The 23,543-nt window shown below is 45.1% G+C and overlaps 1 protein-coding gene across 2 annotated transcripts in view; it reads left to right on the forward strand.

Moving 5' to 3' along the window:
- The first annotated feature begins 1,410 nt into the window (after positions 1-1,410).
- arid5b (AT-rich interaction domain 5B) overlaps positions 1,411-23,543 on the forward strand; it is a 163,397-nt gene continuing 141,264 nt past the window's right edge. The window contains exons 1-3 of one of the 2 annotated variants that reach the window (XM_038821530.1): positions 1,411-2,131; positions 2,414-2,668; positions 15,150-15,384. In XM_038821530.1, the coding sequence (XP_038677458.1) occupies positions 2,111-2,131; positions 2,414-2,668; positions 15,150-15,384 (511 nt within the window). In that variant the 5' untranslated portion in view covers positions 1,411-2,110. The remainder of the gene's footprint in view (positions 2,132-2,413; positions 2,669-15,149; positions 15,385-23,543) is intronic. The other variant, XM_038821529.1, reaches the window with a different exon arrangement.

The raw sequence follows: 23,543 nt of genomic DNA on the forward strand, positions 1-23,543 counted from the left end.
GAGCGATGCACTGCACCCGGGACTGCCGGCAGCTGAGCAATGCAGTGCACCCGAGACTGTCAGCAGCTGAGCGATGCAGTGCACTTGGGACTGCCAGCAGCTGAGTAATGCAGTGCAGCGGGGACTGCCGGCAGCTGAGCAATGCAGTGCAGCCGGGACTGCCAGCAGCTGAGTAATGCAGTGCAGCCGGGACTGCCAGCAGCTGAGTAATGCAGTGCAGCCGGGACTGCCGGCAGCTGAGTAATGCAGTGCAGCCGGGACTGCCAGCAGCTGAGTAATGCAGTGTTATGCATCCGGGACTGCCAGCAGCTGAGCGATGCAGTGCACCTGGGACTGTCAGCAGCTGAGTAATGCAGTGTATCCGGGACTGTCAGCAGCTGAGTAATGCAGTGCATCCGGGACTGGCAGCAGCTGAGCAATGCAGTGCAGCCAGGACTGCCAGCAGCTGAGTATTGCAGTGTTATGCATCCGGAACTGCCAGCAGCTGAGTATTGCAGTGTTATGCATCCGGAACTGCCAGCAGCTGAGTATTGCAGTGTTATGCATCCGGGACTGCCAGCAGCTGAGTAATGCAGTGCAGCTGGGACTGCCAGCAGCTGAGTAATGCAGTGCAGCCGGAAATGCCAGCAGCTGAGTAAAGCAGTGCAGCCGGGACTGCCGGCAGCTGAGTAATGCAGTGCAGCGGGGACTGCCGGCAGCTGAGTAATGCAGTGCAGCCAGGACTGCCGGCAGCTGAGCAACGCAGTGCAGCCGAGACTGCCAGCAGCTGAGCAATGCAGTGCAGCCGGGACTGCCAGCAGTTGAGCAATGCAGTGCAGCCGGGACTGCGGCAGCTGAGTATTGCAGTGCAGCCGGGACTGTCAGCAGCTGAGTATTGCAGTTTTATGCATCCGGGACTGCCAGCAGCTGAGTATTGGACTGCCGGCAGCTGAGTAATGCAGTGCACCGGGGACTGCCAGCAGCTGAGTAATGCAGTGCACCCGGGACTGCCAGCAGCTGAGTAATGCAGTGCACCCGGGACTGCCAGCAGCTGAGTAATGCAGTGCAGCTGGGACTGCCAACAGCTGAGTAATGCAGTGCACCGGGGACTGCCGGCAGCTGAGTAATGCAGTGCAGCCGGGACTGCCAGCAGCTGAGTATTGCAGTGTTATGCATCCGGGACTGCCAGCAGCTGAGTTTGCAGTGCAGCCGGGACTGCCAGTAGCTGAGTATTGCAGTGCAGCCGGGACTGCCAACAGCTGAGTATTGCAGTGTTATGCATCCGGGACTGCCAGCAGCTGAGTAATGCAGTGCAGCCGGGACTGCCAACAGCTGAGTATTGCAGTGTTATGCATCCGGGACTGACAGCAGCTGTACAATGCAGGCGTCCCTGGACCAGCAACCGAAGAAAAGCAATGGACAGCAAGTTCCCGCAGCAGCACTCCGGAAGCTGGGGACTTCAACCCTCCTGTCATTTCCCCAGGGGTTTTCACTTTCATCGTTTCTGTACAAATCGTTCTTGGAGAGTGAGAGAGATAGAAATGGGCGGGTGCGCGCTCATGTACGTGCGCGCTCCCGGGTCGCTGCGGGAACCCCCCTCCTCCGCGGGCGCGCGCTGACGTCAGTCTGCAAGGTCCTGGCAGGACGGTAGAGCCCTCTGGAGGCCGGGTTAACCGGTCCTGGTTAAAGAGCCCACTCTCCCCTCCACCCTCATTTGGGGAGGGGGGAGTCCCCTTTTACTCGCTGACATACAGAGCCAAGCTGAGCTGGCTGCAATGTAACCCCCAATCCTTCCACTGAGCTGGCTTAACCAGAGTGGCAACTCACTTTGCAAACCTAATAACAAATTAAAACAGTGGGACTTTAAGTGCTGTTTTGTTGTTGTTGCAGTTTTGGAGATGGTTGACATGTTTAAAGGAGAAGTGGGGAGGGGGTGGGGAGAGATTGCAAAAATGATCTGCAGACAGCGGGGATCGAGAGGCTGGCAAGGGCGGAGAAAGAGATGAATTGGATCTTGCAGCATCTCTGCACCTTCCTGTGAGAGCTCCTCGCAGCTGCCAGGACCTGGCACATTCATTCAAGCCAAGTTTGGGAGCTCAGAATGTCCATTTCAATCAATTGAGCAGGCGATATGGAGCCGGACTCTGTCAAGGTATTAAACTGCTTTCTGCTATTTCTGTCCCACTGCTCTCCAAACCACTCCAACTGCCTCCCCTTCTTAATCACTTGTCAATAAGGTGTTAAAGTTTTAAAAATAATTTTAAAAACTACGACCTAAAACTTCAGAAATTCTTCCAAACATATTTTTTGCTTGCTCAAAGCAAATCTTTCTCAGCAGTCCATCTCTCCCTCTCTCTATAAAAAGGTTGATTTTTTTTTCAATATTTATTAATAATTGTTTTTTTTTAAAAAAACATTCTTCTCCTATATGCAGTGGGTCGGTTCTCCGTGCGGTTTACACGGTGCCTACATTTTCTACAAAGCTTTCAAATTCCGTCTCGAAGGCAGATCAAGAATCCTCTCCCTCGGAGACTTTTTCTTTGTACGGTGTAAGCCAGGGGCTCCGATTTGCATAGCAGAACTCCAGCTGTTGTGGGAAGAGAGAAACAACAAGCAACTTCTGTCCAGCTCCAAGCTCTACTTTCTCCCAGAAGATACACCCGGAGGAAGGTTGGTCGGCCACGGAGAGGTGATGACCCTGCTTCACTTCCTAAGATCTATGTTGTGTAGATATTTAAAATAGGTGTTGCAGGTTTTGTGAAATATGAGCTTGTGTACTTTTTTTTTTCTTTGCCTTTTGAAAGATTTGCTCGCCACGAGCTCAAAAGTAAATATTTATAGAAATGTTTGCACACTGTAAAAGCTAGGGGAGTGGGGATTTTAATAGCGTGCCCTTGTCCTTTGGGCTATATTCAGCTCGTTCTCTGCCTTGAAGGCGGGGGGGGGGGGGGGCGGGGGCACAGTGTGATTAAAAATATTTAGCTTGTACTGGAGGGCGGAAATTACGAAACGGTTGATGAGATCAAAGGCACTCTTATGAAGGCGTGTAACTGGGTGAAAAGGGACAGGTAGAGAATGGATACATTGAAAAGCCCCAAGCATCGCGGATGCCTTTAGACAGGGCAGTGTCATGCTGCAAAGGCAGACGGATTTGTATTTTTTTGGAGGGGATTGTCAGCATGTTATATCTATATGCCTTTTACAGTGGGCAATGAACACCCTAGTCTTTCCATGTAAACATCCAAACGAGAGAGAGAGAAAAAAAAAGCTGTTAGTGTGCCAAGAAGACCAGCCTCTCTCAATTTTCCATGCAATGACGCAAATCTTTAAATAACTTTTCATTATTTAAAAAAAATCCAAATCGGATTCGGTTACCATATAAATACATTAAAAAGACCAGCGGGGGGAGCCTCTATTGGTCTGTGCTGTGTAATGTGTGTGAAAATCGATGATGGATTGTTAGGCATTGAAAGTTCTTGTTTTAAAGCGAGGTGTAAATAGTCTTGCGTTTTTTTTTAATATAAATATTTTTTGAAAGCTGCATTTTTCCAGTCTGCTGACCTGGGGCGAGAGCTGCCGATCCCAGTATTGCATTGTAAACACTAGACATACTGATTGCACTGGAAACATCTCTGGTCTGCACGCTGGAGTTTAATTGTGTATTCTGAAAGGCTGGTCGTATCAAATTACCCTTTAAAAAAAAATATCTGCAACAGGTTTAGAAGCAATTAAAACCTCATATCGCTTATTTTGTTGCTTTTTCTTCATAATCGAGGAAATACTTGTAAACCGACATTTGATACAACAGTATTTAGTTTCAGGTTATGTCCCAACCTCGTCCATTTCCCTGCAGATAATTATGAAATACATTGTTGCCCGTTTATTACAAAAACACACTTCTGACTTTTCTACTTTGCCCTTCTCCCTTTGTCTTAACTGTTCATGCGCATCTTTCTCTCTCCCACCCCCTTATTTGTTTTTGGAAATTCATTACTTGACGCGGTTTACTGAGCTGGAAAACAGAGTCCAATAACGATCACAGACCCAGTGAGTTCACTCTTTCTCCTTCTCCCCAGCCCCGTTATGCTAAGCAGCTGAAAACTATTAGCTTGTGATGCAGGCTGGAATATCTTTGCGAATGCCACAGTTTATTTTTCGCATTTATTTGACCCTCGCCCCTCCCTCACAGGCGACCAGGACGCCCACAAGCAGTTTTCTCAATGATAATCGCGCGTTTATTCAACTAAATAAACTAGAGGAAGTCGCTCTGTGACCTTCAATGGATTGAAAACATTGCCCATCGGTTCAATGTATATGTAATATAAATGGGCATGTGTGTACCCATATACAAATCTACACGTGAATGGATGTGATTACATGTGTGTTCACATGTTCAAAAGGTTAGATGGGATTACAGGGCCTGACCTTAAGTAGGGTGCTCTTTCAGAGGGTCGGTGCAGACCCGATGGGACGAATGGCCTTCTGCACTGTAGGGATTTTGTAATTCTATGATGTGTATGATTACATGTGTGTCATTGCATGTGTGTCGTGTGTGATTACATGCTGTGTGATTACATGGGTGATGTGTGATTACATGGGTGCCATGTGTCATTACATGTGTGTTGTGTGTTTGGTTACGTGCTGCATGTGATTACATGTGTGTTGTGTGTGATTACATATGTGTGTGATTACATATGTTTGCATTTCAGATGTGTGTATAGGATTGTGGTTAAAATTGTGATGATCTCCAATTTCTGATACTTGAGTCAAGGACCAAAATGTTGCTGTTAATGATTAGCTTCTAGTTAACATTGCCCGGAAACTCCTCAACCATCTGCTGAAGTTCTGTGTGAGCTGGAAGTTTGGCCAGGACCTTCCATTTATGCAAATAGTTTGTGTACTCCACAATCACACAGAAGGCGAGGAGCAGGTTGTAGTTTCCAGGCTGTCTAACTTCACGCCCGCTGATGTCATTTCCCTTCTGGCCAGAGTTAGTCATTCATTAGCACTGATCCTCAGCCTGGCCCAGCGCCCAGAGAAACTCACACCAACATCCACTGAGCCCAGTACCAGACTCCCATTAATAAATACGCCGAGGCAGTTGTCACACATCAGTAGGTGCGCTGTGGATTCTTGTCAGCCTATCTCGCGTTGTTCCCTCTTTCATATTACACCAACTCTCTGCCCAGGAATAGGAATTGCTAGCTAATTGCTGAGTCATTGCAAGTTCATTTAGAAGTTTTTTTTAAAAGCCCAAAGGAAATCAATTGCTCCTTTTTAAAACTGTAAATAACAATTGCAAAAGTGTATTCATTTCCATTGAATCCCTACAGTGCATAAGGAGGCTGTTCGGCCCATCGAGTCTGTACCATCCTCTGAAAGAGCACCCTATCTAGACCCATCCCGATCCTTGCAAGCCCCTCACTTAACCTACACACCTTTGGACACTAAGGGGCAATTTTGCATGGCCCATCCACTTAACCTAGACATCTTTGGACTTAAGGCAAAAGGGCCCCTTTTAATGTAAGGACATGGTTGCAGTCCCATTAAGTGTACAATGGATTTAAAATAATTTCTGTAAATACTGAAATTCAAAAGTAAATAAAATATTTTCTCCATTGTAAGCACAACGTTATCGTTACATCTGCTCTATATTCTATTCTAAATCTAACATTCATGCGTTTTAATTCATTTTGAATCCCTTTTCAAACCTTCCAGTTAAGGTTTCACAGTATGTGTAACTCAAACGGGGAGTGGGGCGGTTGGGGGAAAGACCATTGAGGAACATGGGTCAGACCATGGTATCAAGTCAGATATTCCGACCATCCCAGAATCTATCGCCATGTACCTCTGAGACAAATATCGGCATGTACCTCGGAGGCAAATATCGCCATGTACCTCTGAGGCAAATATCCGCACATACCTCGGAGGCAAATATCGCCATGTACCTCTGAGGCAAATATCCGCACATACCTCCGAGGTAAATATCGCCATGTACCTCCGAGGTAAATATCGCCATGTACCTCCAAGGTAAATATCAGCACATACCTCCGAGGTAAATATTGGCATGTACCTCCGAGGTAAATATCGGCATGTACCTCCGAGGTAAATATCGCCATGTACCTCAGAGGTAAATATCGGCAAATACCTCCGGGATAAATATCGCCATGTACCTCCGAGGTAAATATCGCCATGTACCTCCGAGGTAAATATCGGCATGTACCTCCGAGGTAAATATCGGCAAATACCTCCGGGATAAATATCGGCATGTACCTCTGAGGTAAATATCGCCATGTACCTCCGAGGTAAATATCAGCATGTACCTCCGAGGCAAATATCGCCATGTACCTCGGAGGCAAATATCGCCATGTACCTCCGAGGTAAATATCGGCATGTACCTCCGAGGCAAATATCAGCATGTAACTCCGAGGTAAATTACGCCATGTACCTCCGAGGTAAATATCGCCATGTACCTCCGAGGTAAATATCGCCATGTACCTCCGAGGTAAATATCGCCATGTACCTCCGAGGCAAATATCGGCATGTACCTCTGAGGTAAATATCGCCATGTACCTCCGAGGTAAATATCAGGATGTAACTCCGAGGTAAATATCGCCATGTACCTCTGAGGTAAATATCGCCATGTACCTCCGAGGTAAATATCAGCATGTACCTCCGAGGTAAATATCAGCATGTAACTCCGAGGTAAATATCAGCATGTACCTCCGAGGTAAATATCAGCATGTACCTCCGAGGTAAATATCAGCATGTACCTCCGAGGTAAATATCGCCATGTACCTCCGAGGTAAATATCGCCATGTAACTCCGAGGTAAATATCGCCATGTACCTCCGAGGTAAATATCGCCATGTACCTCCGAGGTAAATATCGCCATGTACCTCCGAGGTAAATATCGGCATGTACCTCCGAGGTAAATATCGGCATGTACCTCCGAGGTAAATGCTACAAGATGTGATCTCATGCGGGAAGCTGAAAGGCTTTGGTGAAGTTGGTTAAGTTTTGAGAAAGTGATGTACCCAGCAGGATGAGTTGAGGGGTGGGGGGAGGGGATATCCTTTACAAAATGAGGTACACATTGACTGGAAATGTGGCAGAAGCAGACGCAAGAGTAGTTTTGAAAATAAACGCAGATCTATCGTAAAGAGTAGGAGGAAGACCTAGAATGTCTGTGGGCAGTGATGGTATCCTTACCGAAGGAAGGATGTACTTGGGTTGAGAGAAGGTTCATGGAGCTAATTCCTGGAATGATGAGTTTGTCTTACGAGGAAAGGTTTATCCTATACTCATTGGAGTTTAGAAGAGTGAGAGGTGATTTTTTTTTTACATTCTGAATAGGCCTGATAGTGTGCATGCTGAGGAGGTACTTCATCCAGTGGGGGAATCCAGAACTAGGAGACACAGTCTCAAAATAAAGAGTCTCCTATTTAAGATGGAGGTGAGGAGGAATTTCTTCTCTGAGGGTCGTTGGTATTTGGAATTCTCTTCCAGAAAGCAGTGGAGGCTGGGTCATTGAATATATTCAAGGCCGAGTTAGAGACAGATTTTTACAAGTGGGATATGTGGCATTAAAGCTGCAGTCAGATAGGCCATGATCTTATTGAATGGCAGAGCAGGCTTGAGGGGCTGAATGGCCTACCCCATGTAATCCTTGTGTTCTAATGAGTGATACTAAATGGGTAGATTTGTCAAGGAGCTGACACAGGCACGGCAGGCTGAATGGATTCCTGCTAGCTATGGCTGCATGATATCTTATGCTTGTATGTACTTGTTCATATTTTCTTAATCAGACTTTTTTTGTTGTTGAAAAATTGCATAAACTCTAATCTACCTATTTAATGCTGTGCTTTGAATCATGAGATGCTAATTGTGCCTGCATATTAAATCTGGTATAAATATTCAGTATTAATAAAGGCAGACTATTCCAGCAAAGCTGAATAAATTGTAGTTCATCTTCAGTGTGCAGCACAGTAATGTCGCGCTCCCCAAAGGGGATCAAATCTAATTAATACAGTTATGCAAATCTGAAATACAGTAACGCATATTTTTGGCAACATTTTTTTCCAAGTTTTGCATTTCTTATAATCATAAGCACTGTTCTGATACTGAGAGCATTAATGCTTTTTCATTTAATATGCCAATTATTTGAATAATGTCAACTGCTTTGAATACAGTAAATAGGAAAACTGCAATAACCCCCCCCCCCCCCCCCCCCCCCCGAGTCACTTCTTGTCTATCTTAGAATTTAAATCTAGCAAGCAGTTTTGCCTGCGTAGTGTATCATAGACACAGTGCAGAAGGAGGCCATTCGGCCCACCAAGTCTACACTGGCTCTCGGAAAGAGCAGCTTACTTAAACTTTAGCTCACACCTCCACCCTATTCCCATAACCCAGTAACCCCACCTAACCTTTTTTGGACACTAAGGGGCAATTTAGCATGGCCAATTCACCTAACCTGCACATCTTTGGACTGTGGGAGGAAACGGGAGCACCCAGAGGAAACCCACCCAGACACGGGGAGAAAGTGCAGACTCAACACGGACAGTCACCCGAGGCCGGGATTGAATCCGGGTCCCTGAAGCTGTGAGGCAGCAGTGCTGACCACTGTGCCTTGAGGCCAATTTAAATTGGGCCAGTCACAGTGAAGGCAATAACTGAAGATATGTTTAAACAACTTTTAAATGAGGTGTGGTAGGGGAAACAATAACATCAATTCAAATAAAGGCCAATATTGTGATGTTTAATGGTTATGAACAACCCTGTAGAAAGTACCAGGAAAATACATGCCTCAGAATGAAATTTACATTGGTAAAAGTACGCTTGCAGTCTTTGAGCTGCCATGTGTAATTTTAAAGAAGCTTTAAATGCGTGCTTTCAGAAAAAGTAAAATATGATTGTTTGTTCAGGAGGACGGGAGAGAGGGAAAAAGAGCTTCACTTCAGTGCCAAGCATCTGACTGTTTTTGTTACCAAATACTCATAAACCATTCTGTCCTCAAATAGTATTGTGAATTCACTATTAGGGCTCTAATTAGATTTTGCAGTGCTTTACTTAACTTTACCTGTGCAATGAGTGGGTTGCGAAGGTTACACAGTGTTCTCTTAAGACTACAAGATTTTATAGAAGATCAATTTAAGTTTCCTTTGGCATTGATCCAGAATGCATTGCGTGTTCTGGTATGTTTTCATGTTTGTGTGTAAAGGTGCAAGGATTATATCGGTGGTCAGTGCAAGTTTTGTTACCTTACATTTTTCAAGTCCTTTTAACAGCACTGACCAAAATTGGAATGCAACACTGGTGAGTTGCTAAGCTAATCAAAATAAGTTGTAAACAAGGATCCACATGACTTAAAATGCCAAGCATTAGCATGCATCTGTTGCAGAACTGTACATGGTCATGACTAAAAGCTGCCAGTGTAGGGGGTTTCCAAATCTCATGATCCATGTTTGAGCCCTGTGTCCCAGAGCTGCTGGCCTCAAAGTCCAGGCAACTTGATGCTACGGCCTGTTGATATTTTTCTGGTGTGAACTTTGTAGGCCTGGAGGTTTGGAAAGGGCTGGTAGAGAAATCCTCAATCACAAACTTCGAGATCTGTTAGTGCCGGCAACTTGAGATAGATGCAGGTTAATGATGGTAGCGATTTAAACTTTAGATCTGTGACCCTGAGGTTCCTTGACATGCAGCCCGTAAGACTGGTGCTCACTGTTCCTGAGCGCTGCCAACTCGGGTTACAAGAAGTGCAGTCACTGCACTGACGATACATGGGTAGCCACATAGTAAAGAACACAATGGACTGAATGGCCTCTTATGCTGTATGATACTACAGTGTATGTAATCAAATAGCACTGATAATATGGCAAAATCTCCCAAGTGACCTATTGGATAAAGGCCTCTATCTCAAGTTGCTGTTTTCAATGGCAGGTTTCCCCACCAGCCTTTCCCAAACCTCCAGGTGTAGAATCGCTACTTAAAAGCAAATAATCCCAGGTCTCTTCCCCCCCCCCCCCCCCGGACCTGTGCTGAGCTAGCCAATCACAGTGATGGGCCTCGAATGGCCTTGAGCTCCGGGGTTTGAAGGTGAAAAACTGTTCAGGCCACCGCCACCAACAGTTATCCAGTGACATCTGCTCCAAGGCGTGTGCCTGGATATAGGGTGAGAATGGGGGCAGGCTGAGTGCCGATGCCTCCTGCAGTTAAACAGTGTGCTGCCACTCATTGTCCAGCTTCACGCACGCCAAAGTGACTTGAGTATGCAGCACCTTCTCACAACCATCATACGAACAGAGACTGAAAGTGATTGCTTGATATAGCAGACGGTGCAAAAGCTGAATCAAAGATTGCCAAAATACATTTTGCTTTATTTAGCGAAAGCATCCAATCCCCAACTTCAATGATAGAAAAGAAACAATAGTTTAGCGCAGTGTATAATTTTCAGCTAATCACAGTACAGGAAACTTTACATGTCAACAAAACGGCAGTAAACTTTATAATGTCGCTTACAGTTAGCAGCAAAATTGTATCCATCCATCCATAAAATAATGTTAGTTAATGGCTTGGCCTGTTCGATCCTTTGATAAATCAGCTAGCAAAAGAAAGAAAACGTTATACCTTTCACAACCTCAGCATTTCACAAACCGCTAGACAACCAATTAACTACTTTTGAAGTGTAGTCACTGTTCCAAGATAGAAAATGATGAATGGTAATTTGAATAAGTGGGTAGCTGGTGCCATCTGGAGAGGACTATGGACAAGAAAAGAAAAAAGTAACTATAAATATATTTTAATGCAGTTTGCTTATGTCTTTTTTCGAATTTTGCTACGGTTTCAGATGTAGCTTTAAAAAAAAAATGCTATTGTGCAGTCTGGTGTCGGGACCTTATCAGACAATTGTAGCCACATAATTGGAGTTAGTGCAAATCAGTTGGTGATGACGCATTGTACGCTCACTCTTAAAATAAGTTAAAATGCCTATGCCATTTATATTTAATATATTTACTGTGGTTTCTAATGTTAAAAGTTTAATGTTGATTTATCACATTCCTGGATTGTGCTCTTATTTACTAATTGAATTTAAAACGTGAATAACATTGAAAATCTAAAAGTTTGCACATTCTCCCCGTGTCTGCGTGGGTCTCACCCCCACAACCCAAAGATGTGCAGGGTTAGGTGGATTGGCCTCGCTAAATTGCCCCTTAATTGGGGAGGGGGGGGTGGAGAAAAAGAATTGGGTACTTAAAATTTAAAACAAAAAAAAGCATTGAAAATCTAATTTTTTTTGGAGAATATGAATTACTAGATCGTCACTTACATAAAGGCTTTACTCATTCCTGCCGGCATAATTTCTCATGCTGCCAGGTCAGTAATTCAATAGACAGTGAAACAGGTGTACTAATCTGTTTTGACCTGAGGAATTCTTTCGGTGACCTCATGAGGCAACAGACTGAAACATTCTCAGCATGACAGATTTTCTTTCTTTTGCTAGCTGGTTTATCAAAGGGTTGAACAGACCAAACCATACATTAACTAACATTATTATATGGATGGGTGCATACAATTTCACCACTAACTGTAAGTGACGTTTTATTGTAAAGTTTACTGGCATTTTACTGACATGCAAAGTTTCCTGCAATATGAAAAATTATACACTGTGTGCTGAACTATTACTTTTCTATCTTTTAAGATGAGGATTAAATGCTTTCACTAAAGCGAAAAGCATTTTGGCAATCTTTTGATGCAGCTCTTGTACCGTCTGTTATATCGAGCAATCTCTTTAACCTTTGTTCTTATGATTTACAAGCACTAATAAATCTTTAGGTGCTGCTACATTTGTTTCCTTCTTTGTATCCGGGGACGATTTTAGTATATATATATATATATATTATATGTATATATTTACACAGCAAGACATTTAAATCTAATACTTAAAAAATATTCTTGGCTTCAGGCATAAGATCCGACTTTAGATTTTACTTGGTCTCTAAGCCCACTGTTAAAAATTGCATTTGGATAAGCATCTGGAAACTCTGGCATGAAAGTTGATTTGATGAACTTCGGGAAGTGATTGTTTTCACATTCTCATATTACAGGCATTTCTGCCTGCACAGCTAGCAGATGTGTTCATCAAGGCAGTAAGTATGGAACAGAATTCAAACAAATCATCCAACAACAAAAGGTTCAAAATGGATAACGAAACCTGAAAAATGCCTTTTATGTTTGACATGTTTCCTGTATTCTGGCTTTATGCTGCAGATCTTATTTCTGCAAACTAATACAGGCGCAGTGTTTCACCATCGATTAAACATAGAAACACAGAAAATAGGAGCGGAGGAGGCTATTTGGCTCTTGGAGCCTGCTCCCCCATTCATTGTGATCATGGCCGATCATCCGACTCAATAGCCTGATCCTTCATCCCCGCCCCCCCCCATATCCTTTCAGCCCCTTCGCATAAAGTGCTATGTCTAACTGATTCTTGAAAACATACAATGCTTTGGCCCCAACTACTTTCTGTGGTAACAAATTCCACAGGCTCACTGCTCTCTGGGTGAAGACATTTCTCCTTATCTCTGACCTAAATGGTCTATCCCATATCCTCAGACTGTGACCCCGGTTCTGAGCATCCCCACCACATCAAAGGATGAGCTTTTTAAAAAAAAAACTTAAAGTATTGATTGTGTTCGCAGTGTGAGTGGGCAATCAAATTACATGTTTAATTGGGATCATTAGCTTTCTTTATTAGAAAGGAAGAACATTGATTATTTGGGGAAGGAAGAGAGTTCGAATTTAAGTGACAGTCGGAATAATCTCGGTTCAATACTCCCAACAATGGAAGGCAATATTCAGTACATACATTTTGCTAAATCATAGGCATGTTAGAAATATTAGCCTTGCAGCATGGAAGCCTGTAATTAGACTAGAAGGAATCTCAAAATGTTTTTTAAAAACTAGTCTAAGATTCTGTAGAAAGTTTATATGTTTGTAACCTTTCTAACGTACGCCTGTAGAACGTCTTTTAAACCTTGTCCATTGACCTTCTGAGCATAATACACAAACTATCGCACTAACAGTTGATACTAAGATTACACAGATCTTGTTTACATTAATTATCTGAACCTGCCTTAACCAAATGTTTGCATTTGATTCTTATTCTGCCAGTAGAATTTTGCCTCGCTAATCCTTTTTGCAAATTTGAGCAAAATAATAGCTTGAGATCATTGCTCTTTCCAACGCTTAAGGTTGCTGCTTGATCTTAGAATCCACTGAATCCCTACAGTGCAGAAGGACATTCGGCCCATTGGGTCTGCACTGAACCTTTGAAAGAACACCCTATCTAGACCCACATTCCCGCCCTATTCCCGTGGCTCCATAACCTCTCCTACCCGTTGGACACTAAGAGGCAACTTAGCATGGCCAATCATCCTAACTTGCATATCTTTGGACTGTGGGAGAAAACCAGAGCACCCGGAGGAAAGCCACATAGACACGAGGAGAACGTGCAAACTCCATACAGTCATCCAAGGCCGGAATTGAACCCCGGTCCTTGGCACTGTGAGGCAGCAGTGCTAACCACTGTGCCACGTGCCGCCCGAGCTCATTTTCATGACATTCTTGGTCAAAATATATTGAGAAAAGAGCTAATTCAGCAGAGGGGCACACTGTGGTGATGCCTTGACTGTGCTGCAGAGCGATAGATGCTATCTCATTTTCTCTAATCAGCCGTGCTGTCTGGTCGCGAAGTAGCTTAAGAGAGAAGGAAGGAAGGTCACTCTGTGCTGCTCCCTGCACTTTTGAATGGTTTATTACAGAATCCGATTTCGTGCTCCGTTCTCTCAGTTGGGGACGAGGTACGGTAAAGTTGCCATAGTCCCAGAAGACTATAGGCTGCTTTCCCCTTTGAGGAGGTGATGGTTTAATCTGAGGATCACCACACCTCAGGCAAGGGCAAGGCTGTGTAGGCGGGGCCTTCATGAGTAACCTCAGTCAGTACGGGGATTGAACCTGCGCCGTTGGCGTCGCTCTGCATCACAAACCAGCTGTTCAGTTGGGGACTAACATGGAGGTGGAGGGGGTGTCAGTAACCTACGGGAACACATTTAACATAATTGCTAATAGAAGCCGGACAGCAATATAGGCCTGATTTCTCCAGCCGTTGGGAGTCTCTGTTCCCGCCGGCAACACAGCCCCGCCAGAGGGCTTCCTGGCAGCATTGGGTGGCTTCAATGGGGAAAAACTCTTGACAAGCGGCGCGAGTACAGAATCTCACCACCAGCGAATGGCGTGGCACCGAGAAGCACGAGGCTGGGGACCGGAGAATCCAGCCCAGAATTTCTGTTTAATTTCTGTTGTGAATTGAATGCACTGCCTGAAAGAGTGGTGCAATCAGATTGAGTAGTAACTTCCAAAGGGGATTTGAGTAAATATTTGAAGGGGAAAAACCTTCCAGACTATAGAGCAAAGAGTAGGACATTGGGACTAATCGGGTATCTCCCTTAAAGCACAGTCAAGATGGTCCATATGACCACCTGTGCTGTGCGATTCTAACTCCAGGTGCAAAGGGACAAATGAGTTAAAATTGGGGCAGGAATTTAAGAAATCTGTAATTCAAGCATCTGCAAAATTCACTTTGAAGCCTGTGATATGCTGTTTATGACATTCACAGTTAAGTAAATATATAACTGGTGGTTAGTTGAAAATTTGGATTGTCTGAAATGAGATTCCTTCAAAGTTGCGAAAGGCTTTGCTGGAGTGGATGCCGAGAGAATGTTTCCCCTCAAGGGCAAGCGAATAACTAGAGGCCACCAATATAAAATGGTCACCAAGAAAGCCAATGGGGAATTCAGAAGAAACTTCTTTTCCCCAAAGAGTGGTGCGGATGTGGAACTCACTTGCACAGGGAGTGGTTGAAGGGGTTACTGTTGCGTTTCAGGGGAAGCTGAACCATTATGAGGGAGAAGGGAATGGAGAGTTACGATGATAAATTTGGATGAAGAAAGACGGGAGGAATCTTGAATGGAGCACAAATACCAGCATGGACAGGTTGAGCCGAATGGCCAGTTTCGGTAATGTAAATCCTATCTAAAGGATGCTGCTATGTACCATTCAAGATCAGCAAGGTAATGTTACTATTTCTTTGTTGTTTCTGGTATGGTTTTACAGGATGAAGTTGTAGCTGTATCGGAGAAAGTAGTCGTGAAGCTGGATGACCTGATGAAATGGGCATGCTCAGATTTCGGCTCATGGACACGGGGCCTTGGGGCTGTGTCACTGAAACCTTCGAAGAGAAAGGAGCTGCGAGTGAATGGACTAAAGGAAGCCTTGCATCAGTACAGGCAATGCACCCTCAACAGTGGTCTCAATTTCAAGGATGTATTAAAAGAAAAGGCTGATCTTGGTAATTATTTATTTACATTTTTTTTTGTTTCCGCTCAAAGTTCTAACTTGAAAGCTACATATTCCTCATTATCTTTTGATTCAATTTAAGGTTCAGTTGATACTGAGCAGATGCATATATTCTCATCGACGTTAGTTGGAATTTAATTCTGCTTCAGAATTAATGAAGCAGAATTAATTAATGCTGCTTCATTTATAATGTTTTCGTATCACTGATGTTCCTCCACGAAGAATTCTAAATTTGGTGTTTGTTAGATATGCTAGCAAAAAAAAAACCTATAATTTAAAGTTTGGATTTTCTTATTGTACATAAATCACAGGCCACTGTCAGATATTGGTGCTATACGTGCTATGGGTGGTAGGGTAGCACAGTGGTTAGCATGGTTGCTTCACAGAGCCAGGGTCTGTTTTGTCCTGGATGATGTTGAGCTGAGTGTTGGAACTGCACTCATTCAGGCAGATGGAGAGAATTCCATCACACTCAAGATTTGTGGATGTACTTTGGGGAGTCAGGAGGTCAGTCACTCGCTAGATAACACTCAGGATGTTAACAGTGAGGGATTCGACGATAGTAAGGGCCATGAATCTGTGGAATTCGCTATCCCAGAGTGCGGAAGATATCGGGAGAGTGAGTCAATTTAAGGGGGAGTTAGACAGATTTTAAATCGGTAATGGGTTGAAGGGTTATGGAGAACAGACTGGATGGTGGAGTTGGGGCCATGGTGAGATCAGCCATGATCGTATTGAACGGTGGAGCAGGCTCGAGAAGCTAGATTGCCTACTCCTGCTCCTAGTTCTTATGTTCTAAGAAAGAACTATTCTGTCGAATTCCACCTTCCAGCTCTTGGTCTGTAGCCCAGTATGTAACAGCACTTCAAGCACAAATCTGGTGTTCTGGATTAATAAGGGGATCAGGATTATTGGGAGAGGGCAGGAGAATGGGGATGAGGTGCATATCAGCCACGATCGAATGGCAGAGCAGACTCAATGGACCAAATGGCTGAATTCTGCTCATATATATTGTGGTCTTCTGGTCTAATGCCATTGAACGTCTTGGGGAGAAGTTTCAGTTTAATTTTATTGGAGGTGGACATTGTTTGGTATTTGTCTGGTGCACATGTTACTTGCCACTTACTTACCAGCCCAAGCATGAGTGTTGTTGATATCTTGTTGCTTGTGGGTGCAGACTGAGGAGTTGCAAATGGTTTAAACACTGTGCAGTCATCCCCATTTTCAACATTGTGATAAAGCTGAAGATGGTTGGGCCTAGGACACTGCCCTGAGGAACCCCTGCAGTGATGTCCTGGGACAGAGATGATTGGCTTTATATAACCACAACCATCTTTGTACTAGATCTGACTGCAACTATTGGAGTTCCCACCAGGTCAAATACTCTCTAGATGTTGAGGGCAGTCAACCTCTCCTAACCTCTAAAATTTAGTTCTTTGTTCATGTTGATCCAGGGCTGTAATAGGAGGTCAGGAGCCAACTGTTTCTGATAGAACCCAAACTGAGCAAGGATGAGCAGGTTATTATTGAGGAAGTGCTGCTATATAACACAGTAAACACCACCCTTCATTACTCTGCTATGATTGAGAGTAGACTGATAGTGCAGTGATTTATTGGGTTGGATTTGTTCTGCATTCTTGTGGACTGGGCAATTTTCCACATTGTTATGTGTATGACACTGTTGTAGCTGTATTGGAATAGCTTGATTCGCCCTAACTAGCTCTGGGAAACATGTCTTCAGTGATACAGCAGGAATGTTGCATCCAGATTACCTCACGAACTCTTGATAGCACATTGTGTGATTGTATGGCTGAGCACTGTAAAGGAGGAGGAGACCGAGATGGTTCATCCACTCGGCATTTCTGGCTGAAGTTGGTTGCCAATGCTTCAGCCTCGACTTTTGCCCAGTTGTACTGGGCTGCCCCAACATTGCTGGTGGGGATATTTGAGTAGCCTCCCCCTCCTGTCAGTTGTTTAATTGTCCACCACAACTGGATTTGGCAGGACCGCAAAGCTTCGGCCTGATACTTGATCTTTGGGATTGCTTAGCTCTGTCTGTCTTAAGCTGCATCAGTGGTTCACTATGCATGTAGTCCTGTGTTATAGCTGCACCCTGTTCGTACCTCATTCATGTACTCATAAGCACCAGCGTTTGTTCACTGGCTTGACGTATATGGTAGGGTGAGGGATATACCAGGCCACAAGGATTGTGGTGGAACTGGCCCACAGTGGCACGTGGATGCCCAGTTTTTAGTTGCGAGTGTTGTTCTGAATCCATTCTACTTAGCATGGTGGTAGTGCCACACAACATATTCAGAATAACTGGCCTATTTAGAATAATGTCTTATCAATATGGTTGCGGCATACCAATTTCTCACCGGTTCCTCTTCCTCATCAATGTTTTAAAGAATATGGCAAAACCATCAGGGATTGTAGCAAATGTGGAATCAAAGACCTAATGCATATGGTGAATATCAATAGGATTGAAAGTGCTGTAAAGTAAGAAGGATTTTGCAGAGAATCCATTTGTCAGCACAATATTGAAGGTAGTTTTTGCTGAACACAAATCTTCAGGTGTGTTTTATTGCAAGTTACAACGTGACTACAGATTGATGCTACAATAGAAGCCATTCCGATCACTAGCATTACTGAAGAGGGATTTAAAAGTTTGCTTTTTGTGCATCAGAAGCCTACATGGCCGACTATCATGTTGTCTTGAGCAAGTAAACACTTGGACCTATTGAACTTAAAAGCGGTGGCCTGGATGGGCGTGTCTGAGGCCCTAAGTGTTGATCCTGAATGGTTAACGGTGTTTGGATGTTCAGCTCAGTACATTCTGAAAACAATCTTTTCTCTCCTTATCTTCTACCTTCCTCCTATGCTTCCACGCTGTGCTCCACAGGTTTTGTGACTGTGACCGCCTCAATCTCCGCAATGGTTATCGTGAAGCGTGTTTTGTTGGGCGTGCTCAGCGGCCCTTTCTGCTTCCTACTCCCAATCTCCTTTGGGTGGAGACCAATACTGCCACAAGGCCCTGCCAAGAGGGAGCAAAAATATCCCCAAGATTGTAGCAGCTGAGCTCAAAATGCTGGTTGAGAGTGGGATAGCAACCCAGATTCCCAGCTCTGCAGCTACAATCAAATTATGTTAGGATTCGGGGTCCACCTCTTAAATTAAGCTGCTAATTTGATGAAGGGCATTCATTTGCTAAATATATGAATGAATCGTTAACAGCTTGTTTTGAGCATGCACCAATCAATTAATTACACAAAGTAGAACAGTATTGAAACATGTGACTCGATAAACCAATTTTGGACTGGAAGACACAACCAATTATCCATTCAGTTTAACAGCCGCTGAATATGATTTGTATTGGAACTTTTCAATTATCAGCTATGAAACGTCAATGTGAAGTTCATGTTTCTGGGTTGTTTCAATAGTTGGGAGTCATATGATTAGTGTCATCTATGGGGCAATTCTCCGCTCCGTGGACCAAGTGCCCGCGCTGTCGTGAACGCCGTCGCGTTTCACGATGGCACGAACAGGGTCCGGGCACGACCTATTCTGGCACCCACAGCGGGCCAGCACGGCGCTGGAGTGCTTCACGCCACTTGGCGCCACGCCAACCCGTGCACGCGCAGTTGGGGCAGCTCAATCCTGCGGATGCGCAGTTGGGCCACGCCATCCTGCGCATGCGCGGGGAACTTGCGTGCGCTGGCCCCGACGCAGTATGGCGTGGATGTTCAGAGGCCGGCCGCGGCGGAATGTAGGCCCGGGGGGGAGAGGCTGGCCCGCCGATCGGTGGGCCCCAATCGCAGGCCAGACCCCTTCAGAGGCCCCCCCCCGGTGAAGGAGCCCCCCTCCAACCCCACAGGCCGCCCCCTGAGCATTCCCGCAGAGTTCTCGCCGGCAGAAACCAGGGGTGGACCTTGTCGTGTTGGAGTGGCCGCTCGGCCCATCCGGGCCGGAGAATCGCCGCTCGCCATTTGCGGCGATTCTCCGAGCGACCCGGCGCGATTCGCGCGGCGCTGGTTTCGGGGGGGGTGGGAGAATTGCATGTGGGGGTCGGGGTGGCGTGGCATGATTCGCGCGGCGCGCCGGCGATTCTCCCACCCGGCGGGGGGGGGGGGGGGGGGGGGGGGAATACCGCCCCTAGTATTTTGACCCTTTGACAGTGAAGGAACAGCGATATATTTCTAAGTCAGGATAGTGACTGGCTTGGAGAATTTGCAGATGGTGGGTGATCTCATGGGTTTTTCCCCTTACCCTGTCAGGCGGCAGTGTTTGCGGATTTGGAAGGTGCTGTTGAAGGAGCCTTGGCAGGTTACTGCAGTGCATCCGATGTACACTACAAACTACTGCCACTGGGATCAGTGGTGCAGGGACTGAATGTTACGTTGGAGTTACAGCACAGAAACAGGCTACTCAGCCCATCCAGTCCATGCTAGGTTTTATGCTCCGCTTGAACCTTCTCCCATCTTCCCTTGTTTAAATCTACCATCACGACTCTCTATTTCAGTGGGCAACCTGCAGCCTGAGGCCACGTGCAGCCTATCTGGGTTCTGAGTGCAGCCCACGAGACATTTTGTTGACCGTTGCTCACGCGCAGGGTGGCCGCTTTCCACTGTTACGTCCATTGGTTTTTTCCGATGAGTATAACTGAAGTGATTTGCATGTAAAGCAAGGATAAGTGAGATGCGAGTTGATTGCACAATACATCAGGGGCTGGTTTAGCTCACTGGGCTAATCGCAGACCAAGCAGGCCAGCAGCACGGTTCGATTCCCGTACCAGCCTGCCCGGACAGGCGCCGGAATGTGGCGACTAGGGGCTTTTCACAGTAACTTCATTGAAGCCTACTCGTGACAGTAAGCGATTTTCATTTCATTTCATCTACTGGGAGAGCCGAGTGCACCCTCTGCCAAAGTGTAAATTATTTTTTTGCTTTTTGAAGTTTATAGTTCCATTAATCTATAAATGATAAAGAATTTTCTACAACTCGCTATGAAATATTCGGCGGGTATTAAATGTATTTAATCTTATTCATGGCGTCATGGTCAGTGAACAAGCCTGATTTCAATCTTGCGATCCATTGAGATAAAGGAGGGTCACTCTTGTGGCCCATTCACACACACACACACACACACACACAATTTACAGTGCAGAAGGAGGCCATTCGGCCCATCAAGTCTGCACCGGCTCTTGGAAAGAGCACCCTACCCAAGGTCAATACCTCCACCCTATCCCCATAACCCAGTAACCCCCAGTAACCCCAACCCAACACTGACGGCAATTTTGGACACTAAGGGCAATTTATCATGGCCAATCCACCTAACCTGCACATCTTTGGTCTGTGGGAGGAAACCGGAGCACCCGGAGGAAACCCACGCATACACGGGGAGAATGTGCAGACTCCGCACAGACAGTGACCCAAGCCGGAATCGAACCTGGGACCCTGGAGCTGTGAAGCATTTGTGCTATCCACAATGCTACTGTGCACTGGCCTAGATTGCTCTACTTCCTTCTCCTACATATACTTGTCCAACATTCTCTCTGTATCACTCCAACAAAGCCTTTAATAATTTAAAAAAAAATTTTAGAGTACCCAATTAATTTTTTTCCAATTAAGGGGCAATTTAGCGTGGCCAATTCACCTAGCCAGCACATCTTTTGGGTTGTGGGGGCGAAACCCACGCAAACATGGGGAGAATGTGCAAACTCCACACGGACAGTGACCCAGAGCCGGGATCGAACCTGGGACCTCGGCACCGTGAGGCCGCAGTGCTAACCCACTGCGCCACCCCAGCCTTTCATAATTAAAAAATAAATAAATAAATTTAGCGTATCCAATTATTTTTTTACAATTGAGGGGCAATTCAGCGTGGCCAATCCACCTAACCTGCACATCTTTGGGTTGTGGGGGTGAAACCCACGCAGACACGGGGAGAATGTGCAAACTCCACACGGACAGTGACCCAGGGCCGGGATTCGAACCTGGGTCCTCAGCACCGTGCTGCCCAGCCTTTCATAATTTTAAAGGAATCTCTCGTTTACATTTCAGACATTCCAATTTTTCAACTAACCATCAATTAATATGTCAACCTAATTGTGAATGTCATAAGAAGCATATCAAAGGCTTCAAAACGAATTCAGATGATGCTTGAATTGCAGACTTCTTAAACTCCTGCCCTAATTTTAATTTACTTTTCCATTTGCATCTTGAGTCCAAAATATAGAATTGTGCAACACAGGAGGTCATGTGGACCATCATGACTGTGCTTTAAGGGAGCTATCTGATTAGTCCTAATCTTGTACTCTTTGCCCTATAGTCCAGAATTTTTACACTTCATTGAAGCAGCAAAGCAGATTGTTTTGTCCTGGATGGTGACAAGCTTCTTGAGTGTTGTTGGAGCTGCACTCATCCAGGCAAGTGGAGAGAACTCCATCACACTCCTGACTTGACTTGCAGATGGTGGGGAGTCAGGAGGTGAGTTACTCACCGCAGGATTCTAGCCTGGTCTTGTAGCCACAGTATTTATATAAGGAGTCCAGTTTAGTTTCTGGTCAATGGTAACCCACAGGATGTTAGCAGTGGGAGATTCAGCGACGGTAATACCATTTATTGTCATGGGTATACGGGGAAGTAGATTTAGGACTGAGCTTGGGAGGAACTTCTTCACCCAAAGGGTTGTGAATCTATGGAATTCCCTGCCCAGTGAAGCAGTTGAGGCTCCTACATTAAATTTTTTCAAGATAAAGATAGATAGTTTTTTGAAGAATAAAGGAATAAAGGGTTATTATGGTATACGGGCGGGAAAGTGGAGCCGAGTCCACAAAAGATCAGCCATGATCGTATTGAATGGTGGAGCAGGCTCAAGGGGCCAGATGGCCTACTCCTGCTCCTAGTTCTTATGTTCTTATAAAGGAAGTCCGAACTCTAATGATGGTGCAGATCTGTGAAGAGCAATTAAGTCTCCAGCTGATCTGAGGAAAGCTGAACCTCTACAGTTGTAAAGGAACACCTGATGCTCTTTAGCAGCAGAATAATACATGGCACATGAAATAATGGTCTTGAAAACAGTATGTATAATTCTAAACACAATTTACACAACCCAGTGGCTGTTATTACTATAAAACATCCTGTCACACTGCAAATGATGAGTCAGTGAATGCACTGACCGTATAAGGTCAGGAACATTTATACTGTATCCTGTGAAATGTAGGTGTGTTTCTTCCGGGCAGCAAGGTTAACTGCTGTCAGGTAACCACTGGGTTCATACCAAGGTTAATGTAGAGGTGTAAGGGGCCGCACGGTGGTGCAGTGGTTAGCGCCGAGGTCCCAGGTTCGATCCTGGCTCTGGGTCACTGTCCGTGTGGAGTTTGCACATTCTCCCTGTCTTTGCGTGGGTTTCGCCCCCAACCCAAAGGTGTGCAGGGTAGGTGGATTGAAAATGAAAAATGAAATGAAAGGATTGGCCATGCTAAATTGCCCCTTAATTGAAAAAAATGAATTGGGTACTCTAATTTTTTTTTTAAAGTTATATTTAAAAATGTAGAGATGGAAAGCATCCTGCATCTGGTATTCGGGTTCATGAAATGTTATAAGGTGGACATGTGTGATCCTTCGAGCTGACAGCGTAGTATGATGGAGAGGAAATGTGTGACTGGCAAATCTCCTGTGGCATTCCTTTTATGGAAGTGCTGTTTTGTGAATGTGGGAATGTTACACGGTGTAAAGCAGAATAGGGGTAACTTGAACATTCTAGGTGGAAGCTGAGGGGATACGGTTAACCAGGCAACTCCCCTCAGCCCCAACCTTATCCTACCATTTTACACCACATTCAGTTTGAATCATCTTACATTGGTGGAAAGAAACCTTAGCTTTGCATCCTCTGCTCTCAGTGGAATCTCTGAGAATGCATCTGGGAGATTGCAGTCCAACCCATTTGGGATTAATTGCCTATTCCTAGTTAAAGTTTGGGGTTTATTAAACCCTTCAGCAGACTCATGTCAGCTGGCAGGTTCTGCAAAGGCTCAAAGGGAGCAATTCCTGGGATAGGCTGGGTGTTCCCTCGAATAAGCCCCCCTTGATTTAAGCAGGCCAGATAGAAGATGGTCCCACAACTAAGCCCCCAGCAAATTTTAAAAAGCCT

The sequence above is a fragment of the Scyliorhinus canicula genome, chromosome 16 (assembly GCF_902713615.1).
Source record: "Scyliorhinus canicula chromosome 16, sScyCan1.1, whole genome shotgun sequence".
Classification (NCBI taxonomy): domain Eukaryota; kingdom Metazoa; phylum Chordata; class Chondrichthyes; order Carcharhiniformes; family Scyliorhinidae; genus Scyliorhinus; species Scyliorhinus canicula.